At 44.2% G+C, this 14,071-nt stretch overlaps 1 protein-coding gene across 2 annotated transcripts; it reads left to right on the forward strand.

The window, feature by feature from the left end:
- The first annotated feature begins 30 nt into the window (after nt 1–30).
- On the forward strand, nt 31–3,346 carry RWDD2A (RWD domain containing 2A). Of its 2 annotated transcripts, none has more exons than XM_070376264.1 (3): nt 31–1,017; nt 1,157–1,386; nt 2,399–3,346. In XM_070376264.1, the coding sequence occupies exons 2-3, from the start codon at nt 1,186–1,188 to the stop codon at nt 3,074–3,076; spliced, it is 879 nt and encodes a 292-aa protein (XP_070232365.1). In that variant the 5' UTR covers nt 31–1,017; nt 1,157–1,185; the 3' UTR covers nt 3,077–3,346. The 2 variants fall into 2 exon arrangements, with proteins under 2 accessions (XP_070232365.1, XP_005903375.1); XM_005903313.2 differs by having other exon boundaries at nt 50–150.
- The last annotated feature ends 10,725 nt before the right edge of the window (nt 3,347–14,071 follow it).

Consider the following 14,071-nt stretch of genomic DNA (forward strand, 5'->3'; position numbering starts at 1 on the left):
GCCCCTCAGCCAATCAGCACGGGGGACGGCCTGCTGGCCCCGCCCCGCCTCGTCGCCCGTCACGCGCGGCTCGCGCCTGCGGAACTGCGGATCCGCGTTGCGAGGTTGCGAGAGGGTTTGGGGCTGTTTCCCTTTGAATGACCAGGAAGGGTGAGGCCCCCGCGGTGGCCCGGGGGTTGGGGCTGAGGGTCACAGGCCCTCAGAGCGCTGCGACGGGCCAAAAAAAAACGCAGCCCCTGACTCCAAATTCGGGTCTCAGAGGGTGACAGGCCCACGTTCCTGGGAAGCCGGGGTTCCGAGTGATCCTGAGTGGGAAGAGGGTACCAGCCCCGAAACGGGGCCTCTAACAAGGTGGTCCCAGCCCCAGTGAGCGCCACTCGGCGCCCCGCATCCCCCTTCTCTACTCTCGAGGTTCATCTCCCAAACGTTTTATTCTGGGAATCTTTCTCGAGCCGCTCCTCCCCTCCCCGCCAGCTGGCATTAAACGTCGTTTTATTTACCTGGACGACCCCTCTCATTAAGCTGGAACCCCTGGGGGCACAAGCCAAGAGGATCCAAATCATCGGGACTCACATTTGCTGTCCCGGTCTGGGGTGGCTCCTGCGACAGGCGAAAGGCCCACCGGGCAGGGGTCCGTGGCGCAGAGGCCGCAGGGTCTGCAACTGGCGTGGACCGCGGCGGGCCTAGAAGACCCCGGAGCCCGGGGATCCTAAGCCTTGCCTCGCCGATACTGCGGACCTCTCTGGTCGCTGCGGACACCGCCGCCCAAGCCGCACACCTTGGTGGGATTTGGAAGCTGGGCCCCTCGCCCTTCCCAGAATTCAAGCTTGCAGTGTCCGCAGGTGGTGCTTGCCAGCCATCTGCAACGGGATAACTCCGAACACTTGTTGAAAATCCAGATACCTGGACCCAGATCGGAACCGGGGGCGGCGGGGGAAAAGAGAATCTGAATTTTAACGACACATTTTGGGAGATGTGTATGCTAGATCTGGGGGTCAGGAAATAAAGCGGAAGAGTGTAAGTGTCCGGCTTTGTGCCCATAGCTCTCGGTGCGTAATAGCGCTCCTGCAGAGCCGCTACCACGGAAAGGGAACTGCGGGAAATTTCCCTGGACACCGACGACGTTGACAAACCTAGTGTCCCTGGGCCTTTCCAGTTTTCCTGGCAGGTTGATTTCGAGTCAGCATGTCGGCTTCAATGAAGGAATGCCTTCAGCTTCAGCTGCTGGAGATGGAAATGCTGTTTTCTATGTTTCCTAACCAAGGAGAAGTAAAACTTGAAGATGTCAATGCCCTGACGAACATAAAGAGATACTTGGACGGCATAAGGGAGGCGTTGCCACCAAAAATCGAATTTGTGATCACCCTGCAGATCGAGGAGCCCAAGGTAGGTGCCCTGAGTTGTTTTCCTTGTTGCCAGGTTCCCGGATTTTATTGAAAACACGTGGAGCCTGAGCTTCCTCTCCAAGAAGCAGATAGAGAATATTCCAGATGCATATTTCCTTTACTTGTTTGAAAGGAAAATATGGGATGTTAGTTGTCTCCAATAAAGATCTTGAATTTTACATACATCTGCTCACCATTTAAACCAATATGCCTGGTTTTTACAGTGCCATTATTCTGTCACTTGTCCAGTTTAACCAGTCCTGCTACTGTAGTATGGACTATCTTGTACATACGTTATGATTTCCCCAGATCTAAATGTTGTCTTTTTGGCAGCACTGTTTTTAAGGAGTGAATGACTGTTTCTTTGGTGGCACCATGACCCTGAAAGCAAATACAGGTGGAAAATCTAAATTCTGAAAATGAATTGACCTTCATTTTCTGATCTGTTTATCTCCAACAGTGTTAGCATCGCCCATGTAACAAGTGGTCCAGGCATTTGACAACCCCTGTTATTTACTTACTCAAGTCTTGGGTCATCATTCCTTCAGGGGAGACTCCCTGGCTCCCCAGACCTCGTGTAGCCCCTCTGGTCACACATTTCAGTGGATCCCTCTACTCTTCCATGGCCATGCTTCTCACCTTTGCAATGAAATACTTGCTGCATGTAATGGTTTGTTTAATGTCTGCCCCCTTCACTAGGCTCTAGACTTCATGAAGGACAGAACTAATGTCTAGCTTCTTGTGAAGAAGAAATACCTTGAAATATTTTTTTCAACATAGGGTACCTGACACGTGCTCGGTGTTTGATGAATATTGGAAGGAAGGAATGCATCAATGGAAGGAGTTTGTGCAAAATTGTGTTTGTAAAGTTGTGCAGTGTCTGGCACACAGCTGACACACGTAACAGAAGCAGTAACTATTGTTGATACCTTGATCAGAATCATGCAGTGGCCATTGATAAACGAGCTTATGTGATTTCACGGTACTTAAATCTATTTGCTTTTCATTTTAAGGTGAAAATTGACTTGCAAGTAACCATGCCTCACAGCTACCCCTATGTAGCACTACAGATGTTTGCACGGTCTCCACAACTTGACAGACAGCAGCAGCTGCTTCTCAACAAAGGCCTCACTTCCTACATCGGGACTTTTGATCCAGGGGAGCTCTGTGTGTGCGCGGCCATCCAGTGGTTACAGGACAACAGTGCCTCCTACTTCCTGAACAGAAAGCTCGTGGACGAACCATCGACACAAGCAAAGCCAGTCAAGAACACCTTCCTCCGGATGTGGATCTACAGTCACCATATATATCAGCAGGACCTCCGGAAAAAGATCCTGGAGGTCGGGAAAAGGTTGGACGTGACAGGATTTTGCATGACAGGAAAGCCAGGGATAATCTGTGTGGAGGGCTTCAAAGAGCACTGTGAGGAATTCTGGCACACAATCAGGTACCCCAACTGGAAGCACATTTCCTGCAAGCATGCGGAGAGTATGGAAACAGAAGGAGATGGGCAAGACCTGCGCCTTTTCCATTCTTTTGAAGAATTACTCCTTGAGGCCCACGGTGACTACGGCTTGAGGAATGACTATCACATGAATCTGGGCCAGTTCTTGGAATTTCTCAAAAAACACAAAAGTGAGCATGTTTTCCAGATATTATTTGGTATTGAAAGCAAAAGTTCTGACTCCTAGGAAGCTATGAAGAGGCCTCTATGAAGAGGCCTACATTAGCTGTAACTTAAGCTCACTAAGTTATATTTCTATTAATAAGAGCAAAATAAAAGGACTAGTAGCTGGTTAGCATCATCGGTGGGGAAACCTAGCTCCAGTATTTTCCCCTGGTATTGAAACAAACACATAAGCCTTTTAACTTTATAACAGTGTGATGGCGATGTTACCTCTGTGTTCTTATGTTAATTGAAAACTATTTCACAGTAAACTAATAAAAACCAGTCAGTCTAACCAGTGAAGCTAATTTGATTAAAAAGGAGTTTTCAAAGCCCAGCTGAATGGCAGTGGTCAAACTGCAGCTATGAACTCATAAATATTAACATTTCTCCTTTTCCTGTCGCTAGCAGGCAGGGGACGCCACACATTTTTCTCAGTCAAGTTGAAAATAGCAACTAAGAACACGTGTTTACACGTTTCTTTAACTTAAACTCTTCTGTGTGGGGTTTTTCCTTTTAGTAAAACCAAATGCTAACTAACGGCGGTGACACGTGCCCTGTGTTGTTTGCATCGGCTGAGTCATAATACGAAGGATCGTGCACCAATATTCTTGGTTGGGTTCTTCTCCACAGAACCAAATATGGTTTCTTGCCCACACCGGGTCCCACTGGTTGTGCACTTGGGCCTTCTTCCCTGTGCCAGTTTGCATCGTCCTGTGGGCCAAGGGCATTGTTGTGGATGGCCCTTCACCGTCTGCTTCCTAGAGGACAAAAGTGACGTCACACCATGTCTTCTGAAAATTTCAAGCTCCACAGTCTTCACCAGCCTGCGTTAAAATGAGTGTATTTTAATGATAATAGCCCCTGTTTACGCAGCTCTTACCGAACCTTTTTATTACAAGGCATCTACCCCTGGCCAGGAATTTCTAGGAGTCTCACCTGCGGTGAAGGACATTCCTGAGCAATCTCTACTCAGCTTTCTCTGGTTTCCTGGTCTTGGTCTCTCTTTACTACTGCCCTTTCCCAGGGAGCATTCCATTCTCCTGCTGGGTCACAGGCACTCCACTGATATACCCTGGTCCCCTAAGGATGTATCCTCTGTAAGGATACCCCTCAGTCCCCAGAGTTGGGGGCTGAGATTCAGTGACATGGATGGAATGCCTCACTCCCCATTCGGGATGCTGTTAGATGCCAAAATTGCTGCGTGTGCTGGCGGCGCGTATAGAATCTTTGGTGAAACAGTCCATTCCAGTGTCTGGTTTTCCTCTGTGTCTAGGATGCAGACACGTGTCCTCGGGCAGGGCCAGGACGTGACAGATAGCAGACCCTGCACTAAGCTGAGTCTCCTGACCATGAGGCCTGGGAATGGGGTCCACTCTGTCCTGCCTGAGCTCTACTCAGCTCATCAGTTTCCTTTCAGGGCGCAACTCGGATGCTCACACCAAGACTCTTGTCGTGGGCCTGCCTTGCTGCTCATCCAGCTTGCCCGTTCGTGTTTTAATCGTGGCTTTGCACATGGCTGGGACTCATTTTCCCTGTGTACGAAGGGAAGAAGTAGGACTGACATTGCCAAAGACTCATTCCTCAGTCTTTACCAGGACTGAGAACAACACAGCATAGGAGTCGGCTTCCCATGTCGTCTCCCCAGAGCCATCAAGAAGCATAATCAGCGTTCACAGGGTTCAGGCCCTAAACAGATGTTAATTGTTAACTTTTTCCCCTTTGAACTGAGACAGTAATAGGTGCCATTCATCTAATATGTGCCTAAGCCACTCAGAGAGTGTTTTCTATGATTAAATGAGCTAAAGTAGTCACAGAAAGGTAAGTTTAAAGAATATGAAAAAAAAATCATACATAATTCAAATGAAGGGAATAAAGTCTGGTTTTTGAACACTTTACCGCTCCTGGAGCTATTTCTGATGATCGTTTTTCAGGACCTACTTTGACATGTCAAATAGAAGCATGTACCAATGTTGTTGTGTTTTTTTTCCCCCTATCAGAAGCACTAATACTGTTCAGTCACCGAGTCATGTCCAACTCTTCACAACCCCATGGACTGCAGCATGCCAGGATTCCCTGTCCCTTACCATCCCCCGGAGTTTGCCCAAGTTCATGTCCATTTCATCAGTGATGCCATCCAACCGTCGCAGAAGCACTAATAATAGAAATGTAGATTTTATAGAAATATATATGTTTTATGTAATGATAATTCAAAACTCAGCTTTGTAGGTATTCTAGAGTAGACACACTGCTGGTTTGTATGCCCAGCCTCATAGGAGCGGGTACTTCTTTAGACACACACACACACTCTTACACTAAGGAAACTCCCCTTCCCTGGGAGGAGTGACTGGAATCCAGCTGGCAGTCTCCTGGAGAGATGGTTTTGAACTCTTGCTGCTAGAATCCCTAATGCCATCCTCCTTCCTGGCCTATGGAATGCTCAGTTGACCAAAACCTCCTGTGAGCTATTAACACCTAACATCTGCCCCCTTTTTTTCTGGAGTCAGAATCAGCCTCTGTTGCTTGTAATTCAGGAATCCTGATACTGTATACATATATGTTTAAAATGTTTATTTGGAAAGAATGCTCGTTATACATGCTTGTGTCTTTTTAAAGCTTACTAAATTAAATCAGTTTTTCTTCAAGTTTGTTCTCTGCTTTTCATTCCTTGCTGGTCTATTTTGTTAGGCTAAGGACAGAGGATACTCGCATAATGGATTGAAGAGTGGGTCTGATGAGCTGACACATCATAACACAAGGACTTCAAAAACATTGCTATATTAAAGCAGAAATATGTTGCCTGTGAACTTGAGTTTCTGTATGACTGCTTACAAGCTATCCTTCTGAGAACTTGAGAAGGCTTTGCAGGAGCCTACCTGAGGCCTTCATATAACACTCTTGAGCAGGACAATTTTCTTTCACTTCAAGTGGGCCCAGTACTAAGTTGAAAGAATAGGTATTTTCTGAAGGGAATGTGGTTTGCTCAAAAATCCTGATTTTATATAAAATCCTAATTTACTCAAAATTCTCAGCCCACTGGATCTCCCTCATAGGGTCCACATGGTAGAACCATGTTTCCCTGCAACCTGAATCAGCTGGAGAGGCCTTTTTTTCCTGAGCCCAGTCAAATCTAGAAGCATTTGGATCAACCCATAAATGGGCTGGAGCACTGCACATAAAATTCAAAGAAAGCCACCAAACACCGAGGGTCCGCCTTAGTTGTAGGTGAAATAGAGCACACGATTTTCTCTTCACTATGGCCGGAATATTCCAACACACCAGGAAACTGGACCAGCACAAAGCTGGCTGAGGTGGCAGGCTCTTGTGCTTTCATGGGATTTATCTTCTACTGTCCAGCCTGATGTATCGTAGCAGGTATCCAGAGAAGCGATGACACCTGTGCTGTAGGTCTTATGAGCACATATCATCAATGTGTTAGTCCAGCATGATGCCCTGTATAATGAGATGATCAAGGTCTAGTATCAAGAATTATATAATGGCACACAGAAAGTTAATGGAACACTGCTGCTGTTGCTGATAAGTCACTTCAGTTGTGTCCGACTCTGTGCGACCCCATAGACAGTAGCCCACCAGGCTCCACCATCCCTGGGATTCTCCAGGCAAGAACACTGGAGTGGGTTGCCATTTCCTTCTCCAATGCATGAAAGTGAAAAGTGAAAGTGAAGTCGCTCAGTCGTGTCCGACTCTTAGCGACCCCATGGACTGCGGCCCACCAGGGTCCTCCGTCCATGGGATTTTCCAGGCAAGAGTACTGGAGTGGGGTGCCATTGCCTTCTCCGACAATCTTTAATGTTGGTTATCAAAAACTGCTGCTACAGGTGTCCTCTCCTTACTGGAATAAAGACAAAACAAAAAATGTGCTGGCCAAAATATCTACCTACTGATTTGCTCCAAGAAAGATAACCTGTTTGACAACTGCTACAGTTAGAATTACAATCTGATTAATGAGCATAATGCTGTCATTCTTAAAGCCCTGTCTCTTACACATGCCAAAGATCATTTAAGTCTGGACATGATAAGAATCACACCTATGTTTCTTTTAAAGCTTTTGATAGTAGGATTTATCTTGGTGAATCATTTGGTACTCCAGCCAGAATAACTCTTATTCTATGCATCATGGAAAGATTGAAGGCAGGAGGAGAAGGGGAGGACAGAGGATGAGATGGCTGCATGGCATCACTGACTCAATGGACATGAGTTTGAGTAAACTCGGAGTTGGTGATGGACAGAGAGGCCTGGCATGCTGCAGTTCATGGGATCATAAAGAGTCAGATACGACTGAGCAACTGAAGTGAACTGATGCATCATGGATCCAGTGTGGGGTTGTTGCCTTAGATGATGAAGAAATCAAATCTAACTCTTCACTGTGAAAATAACTAGACAATGGATTCATTCATATAGCATATGCTTTATCTCATAGACCATCCTGGCTTCAGAGCTGTTGCCAGATGATTTCCAAAATGCCTAGTGGTTAGGGCTTCCCTGGTGGCTCAGCGCTAAAGAATCCACCTGCAGTGTAGGAGATGGAGGAGACATAGGTTTGATCCCTGGGTTGGGAATATCTCCTGGAGAAGGAAATGGCAACCCCCTCCAGTATTCTTGCCGCAAGAATCCCACACAGCGGGGAGCCTGGTGAGCTACAGTTCATGGGGTGGCAACGAGTTGGACATGACTAAAGCGACTAAGCACATCTGTCTTTCTGCAATGCAGAAAATCCTAGTAAATGGAGCCTCAAAGGTAGATTTTGGAAACATATTTATGAGAAGATTACAGAGTTCTTCACCGTAGAGGTCTTTCATTCATGTCTGTGCATGTAAGTTTAGTGAAGGCCTTGACACTATCTTGGTGGCTCTGATCCTGCTTTTCTGCTGTTGTTGTTATACATACCGCTTATGTGGGCTGCCCCCATTTTTTGGCCAAAGCCAATTTAATATTCAACTGGGCTTCACAGGTGACACTAGTAGTAAAGAACCTGCCTGCCAGTGCAGGAGATGTGGTTTCAATCCCTGGGTTGGAAACATTCCCTGGAGGAGGGCATGACAACCCACTCCAGTATTCTTGCCTGGAAAATCCCATGGACAGAGGAGCCTGGAGAGCTAAGTCCATAGGGTTGCCAAAGAGTCGGGCACGACTATTGGGCACGACTAAGGCAACTTGGCATGCAACTTGCTGTTCAGTTGATATGCATTACTGCAGCTGTATCAGTTGTATACACCAGCACCCATTTTTCTAGATCAAGACCTGTGCTGTCCTAGTTGTTCAATTTTTTCAGCATCATTTCTGGCCTTGGGAGCCTATGATTTACTGGCGACCGCCAAAGATTTCTGTAGGCCAAACTATACTTATTACACTGTCCTGGTTAGTACCCTTTGTCTCCAGTTGTTATTTGCTGCAAACTGCTGCTTTTAAGCATCTAGTAGCCCCAAGATTCTGATGTCTCTATTGAAATAAAGAGCTCCTTTTAACTATAGCAATTCCCAGCTTACAGAGAAGTCATTAAAATGCTTTTAATGTCCTCAATAAAATATTAGCAAATTAGATTCAACAAAGCATTAAAAGGATCATATACAATGATCAAGCAGGATTTATTCCGGGGATGCAAGGATGGTTCAACATCAGAATGTCAATCAATGTGATACAGTCATATTACCAAATGAAGGATATAAAATCAAATGATCATTTCAAATAGATGCAGGAAAGGCATTTGACAAAATTTAATATCTATTAAAAACTCTCAACAAAGTGGGTATCAGGGAAACATATCTCAACATCATAAAGGCATATATGACAAGCCCATAGCTAACATCATTTATACTCAATGGGGAAAATCTGAAAGCTTTTCCTCTAAGATCAGTAACAAGACAAGGATGCCCACTCTTGTCATTTTTGTTCAACAAAGCATTGGAAGTCCTAGCTAGAGCAATTAGTCAAGAAAAAGAAATAAAAGACATCCAAATTGGAAAGTAAAAAGTAAAACTGTCTCTATGCAGATGCTGCTGTTGCTGCTAAGTCACTTCAGTCTTGTCCGACTCTGTGCAACCCCAGAGACAGCAGCCCACCAGGCTTCCCTGTTCCTGGGATTCTCCAGGCAAGAACACTGGAGTGGGTTGCCATTTCCTTCTCCAATGCATGAAAGTGAAAAGTGAAAGTGAAGTCGCTCAGTCGTGTCTGACTCTTCGCGACTCCATGGACTGCAGCCCACCAGGCTCCTCTATCCGTGGGATTTTCCAGGCAAGAGTACTGAAGTGGGGTGCCATCACCTTCTCCGAAATGCAGATGACATGATATTAAATATAGAAAATTCTAGAGACCCCACAAAATAATTTTACAATAAAGAAATAAAGTTTCAGGGTACAAAATCAGTACACAAATTCTGTTGTATTTCTATACACTAATAATGAATTATCAGAAGAATCAAGAAAACAATCCCACATATAATTGTACCAAAAAGAATAAAATACCTAGCAATAAATTTAACCAATGAGGTAAAGACCTGTACACTGAAAACTATAAGACACTGATGAAAGAAACTGAAGATGACACAAATAAGTGTGAAGATATTATATGCTCTTTAGGAAAAATAATATTATTAAAATGTCCATACTACTCAAAGCAATCTATAGATTCAATTCCTATCAAAATTACAATAACATTTTTCAGAGATATAGAACAAACAATCCTCAAATTTGTAGAGCATGATAAAAGACTCTGAATAACCAAAGCACTCTTGAGAGAACAAAACTGGAGACATCACACTCCCTGATTTCAAAGTATACTACAAAGCTACAGTAATCAAAACAGTATGGGGAATTCCCTGGTGGTCCAGTAGCTAAGAATCCACACTGCAATGCAGGGGATGCAGGTTTGATCCTTTAATAGGAAACTACAATCCCACATACCGCAGAGCAACTAAGTCTGTGCACCACACCTACTGAACCCGTGTGCCACAAGTAGACAGCCTACACGCCACAACTACCGAAGCCCACGTGCTCTGGAGCCTGAATACCACAACCAGAGAACCCACATACCACAACTACTGAAGCTCGCAAGCTACAAGTAGAGAGTCCATGTGCTGCAACAAAATATCCTGCATGATGCAATGAACATCCTGTGTGATGCAACTAAGATCTGATGCAGACAAACAACTAAATAGATGAATAAACAAACAGTGTGGTATTGGCATAAAAACAGACACATAGATCAGTGGAACAGATTAAGAGCCAAGAAATCCACACATATATGATCATTTATGACAAAGAAGCTAAGAATATACAATGGCAAAAGGATAGTCTTCCCAACAGATGCTATTAGGAAAACTGGACAGTCACATGCAAAAGAAAAAATACTAGACCACTATCTTACACTATACACAAAAATTAACTCAAAATGGATTAAAGACTTGAATGAAAGACCTAAAGTCCATAAACTAGAAGAAAACAGGTGCTAAGCTCTTTAACATCAATTCTGGCAATGATATTTGTGTTTGGCACCAAAAGCATAGTCAACAAAAGTAAAAATGACGAAGTGGGACTATATCAAACTAAAAAGGTCTTAACAGCAAAGAAAGCCATCAACAAAATGTAAAGGCAACCTACTGAGAGAAAATATTTGCAAAGTACATATCTGAAAAGGGGCTAATATTCAAAACATATAAAGAACTCAACTCATAAGTAAAATCTGATTTCAAAATGGGCAGAGGATTTGAATACAGTTTTCCAAAGAAGATATACAGATGGCTAACAAGTACATGAAAAGATGTTCAGCATCACCAATCATCAGGGAAACGCAAACCAAAACCACAATGAGATAACACATTAGAACAGCTATAATCAAAAAGACAAGAAATAAAACATGTTGGTAAGAACGTGCAGAAAAGGGAACCTTTGTGCACTGCTAGGGGGAATGTAAACTGGTAGGTACAATCACTATGGAAAAAGTACACGGGTTCCTAAAGTCATTAAAAATAGAACCACCAAAAGATCCAGCAATCCCATTTCTCAGTATTTGAGGAAAATAAAAACTAGTTTGCTGCCCTATTGCAGTAATATGCACTACAACCAAGACATGTAAGTATGCAATGGGTAAAGAAAACACACACACCCCATTAAAAAAAACAAAATCTTACCATTTGCAACAACAGGATGGACCTCAGGGGCATTATACTAAGTGATATAAGTCAGTTAGAAAAAGACAAATATCCTGTAATCTCACTTATATATGGAATCCAAAAAAAAAAAAAAGACAAGCTCACAAATACACAGAACAGGTTGGTCATTGCCAGATACAGGGGATGGAGGAGTGGGCAAAATGGGTGAAGGGGTCAAAAAGTATGAATGATCAGTTGTAAGTCATGGGGATTTAATAGCATTGTTGGTAAAGAACCCAGCTGCCAATGCAGAAGATTTAAGAGATGTGGGTTCGATCCCTGAGTCAGGAAGACTCCCTGGAGGAGGGTATGGCAACCCACTCCAATATTCTTGTCTGGAAAATCCCATGGACTTAGGAGCCTGACACACTACAGTCCATGAGGTAGCAAAGAGTTGGACATGACTGAAGCTACTTAGCATAGCACATAATGACTGTAGTTAATAATATTGTATATTTGAAAGATGAAGGCTGAGCGCCGAAGAATTGATGCCTTTGAACTGTGGTGTTAGAGAAGACTCTTGAGAGTCCCTTGGACTGCAAGGAGATCCAACCAGTCCATTCTGAAGGAGATCAGCCCTGGGATTTCTTTGGAAGGAATGATGCTAAAGCTGAAACTCCAGTACTTTGGCCACCTCATGCGAAGAGTTGACTCATTGGAAAAGACTCTGATGCTGGGAGGGATTGGGGGCAGGAGGAGAAGGGGACGACAGAGGATGAGATGGCTGGGTGGCATCACTGACTCGATGGACATGAGTCTGGGTGAACTCTGGGAGTTGGTGATGGACAGGGAGGCCTGGTGTGCTGCGATTCATGGGGTCGCAAAGAGTTGGACACGACTGAGTGACTGAACTGAACTGAATACAATTTTAAAAGTTCTTATCACAAGAAAAAAAGTTTGTAACTAGCTATGGTGATTTATTGTGGTGACCATCTTGCAATATATAAATATCACATTACCTTGTAAACCTGAAACTAATATGTTACATATTAAATATACCTTGATTTTTTAAAATGCTTTTCATTGACGCTACTAATCCCTTCATCAGTCTATATCTCGACTTTAGTGAAAGGAGGGTCACCAATAGGTCTTCTTGGGAGACTTAGGGGATCATTAGGATTGAAATTGTCAGATTTGCCCACTGCAAATCTACTCATATAATCCTATCTTTGTAAACTTTGAATCCCTTTATATTATTTCAAGGAATATTCATGTTCTCAATTTCATTTAGTGTGCATCATTGTCAAGTCTACATTTCAGTCAACTAAACCAACAAGCAGAGGCATTTTCAGCTGCTCAAGGCAGCACATTAAACGCAGGATCTGCAGTCGGTGCACCCCATTTACCAAGTCTGTGTGCGTGTGTGTTGTCACTCAGTTGTGTCCAACTCTTTATGACCCTACAGACTGTAGCCAGCCAGGCTCCTTTGTCCATGGGATTCTCCAGGCAAGAATACTGGAGGTTGCCATTTCCTCCTCCATGGGATCTTCCTGACCTAGTGATCGAACCCACGTCTCCTGTGGCTCCTGCATTGGCAGGCTGGTTCTTTACCACTGAGCCACTTGGGAAACCCTCCATGGAGTCGGCCCAATCCCAAATAACACTGTTCCATCCTCAGAACATTTTCAGAATTCCTGAGATTTTGCCAATATAAATGAGCAAAGTCTAGACTTTTTTTGTTGTGAGTCTTCTCCTCCTGGGTTTGCCTTTCTAATTGTATCCACCACAGCTCCTCTCCATGCTGGTCTCTAAATGATGCCTATGGAGATCATGAGACATCACCTGGGAGGAGGAAGAGGGGATGGAGTGAGGTTGTTACGGGCTCTTCACACAAGGCATTTACAACCTCTGTAGGCAGAAGAGCTCCCACGCTGATGAGCAAGGAAGGACTTGCCAACTGTCCTGGTTTGCCTGGGAGTGAGGGGTCTCCTGGGACACAGGATGGTCAGAACTCAAGCCTGGTTTAGAGTATTACAAGTCCTCCAAATCCCCTACCCAGAGATCCCCAGTCCAAATCAACATCCTCCTGTGTCCTGGTCAATACTCTTTAGTTTCACATAAGAGTCCTGGTGAGGTTGTGAATGCAACTCCTCTTAAAATTTGGCAACCAGCAGGATGACCTATGACTTTGGGTTTCTGTGTTTCAGTCTTATAGCGAGTAACAGGGGCACTGTATCAACCTAGAGGGGTGGGATGGGCAAGGAGATGGGAAGGAGTTTCAAAAGGGAGGGGATATATGTATACCTATGGCTGATTCATGTTGAGGTTTGACAGAAAACAGCAAAATTCTGTAAAGCAATTATCCTTCAATACAAAATAAGTTAATTAGAAAAAAAGGCATTTTTTCCCCTAGAGTTTATACAGGTCAGGAAGCAACAGTTAGAACTGGACATGGAACAACAGACTGGTTCCAAATAGGAAAAGGAGTTCGTCAAGGCTGTATATTGTCACCCTGCTTATTTAACTTATATGCAGAGTACATCATGAGAAACGCTGGACTGGAAGAAGCACAAGCTGGAGTCAAGATTGCTGGAAGAAATATCAATAACCTCAGATATGCAGATGACACCACCCTTATGGCAGAAAGTGAAGAGGAACTCAAAAGCCTCTTGATGAAAGTGAAAATGGAGAGCGAAAAAGTTGGCTTAAAGCTCAACATTCAGAAGACGAAGATCATGGCATCTGGTCCCATCACTTCATGGGAAATAGATGGGCAAACAGTGGAAACAGTGCCAGACTTTGTTTTTCTGGGCTCCAAAATCACTACAGATGGTGACTGCAGCCATGAAATTAAAAAACGCTTACTCCGTGGAAGGAAAGTTATGACCAACATAGATAGCATATTCAAAACAG

Source organism: Bos mutus, chromosome 9 (genome assembly GCF_027580195.1).
Source record: "Bos mutus isolate GX-2022 chromosome 9, NWIPB_WYAK_1.1, whole genome shotgun sequence".
NCBI lineage: Eukaryota > Metazoa > Chordata > Mammalia > Artiodactyla > Bovidae > Bos > Bos mutus.

Excerpts from the sequence above, each read along its gene's own strand:
- RWDD2A (XM_070376264.1), top strand. The coding sequence starts at position 1,186 with ATGTCGGCTTCAATGAAGGAATGCCTTCAGCTTCAGCTGCTGGAGATG. Across the intron at positions 1,387-2,398 it reads TGCAGATCGAGGAGCCCAAG|GTGAAAATTGACTTGCAAGT; the intron begins GTAGGTGCCCTG and ends TTTCATTTTAAG.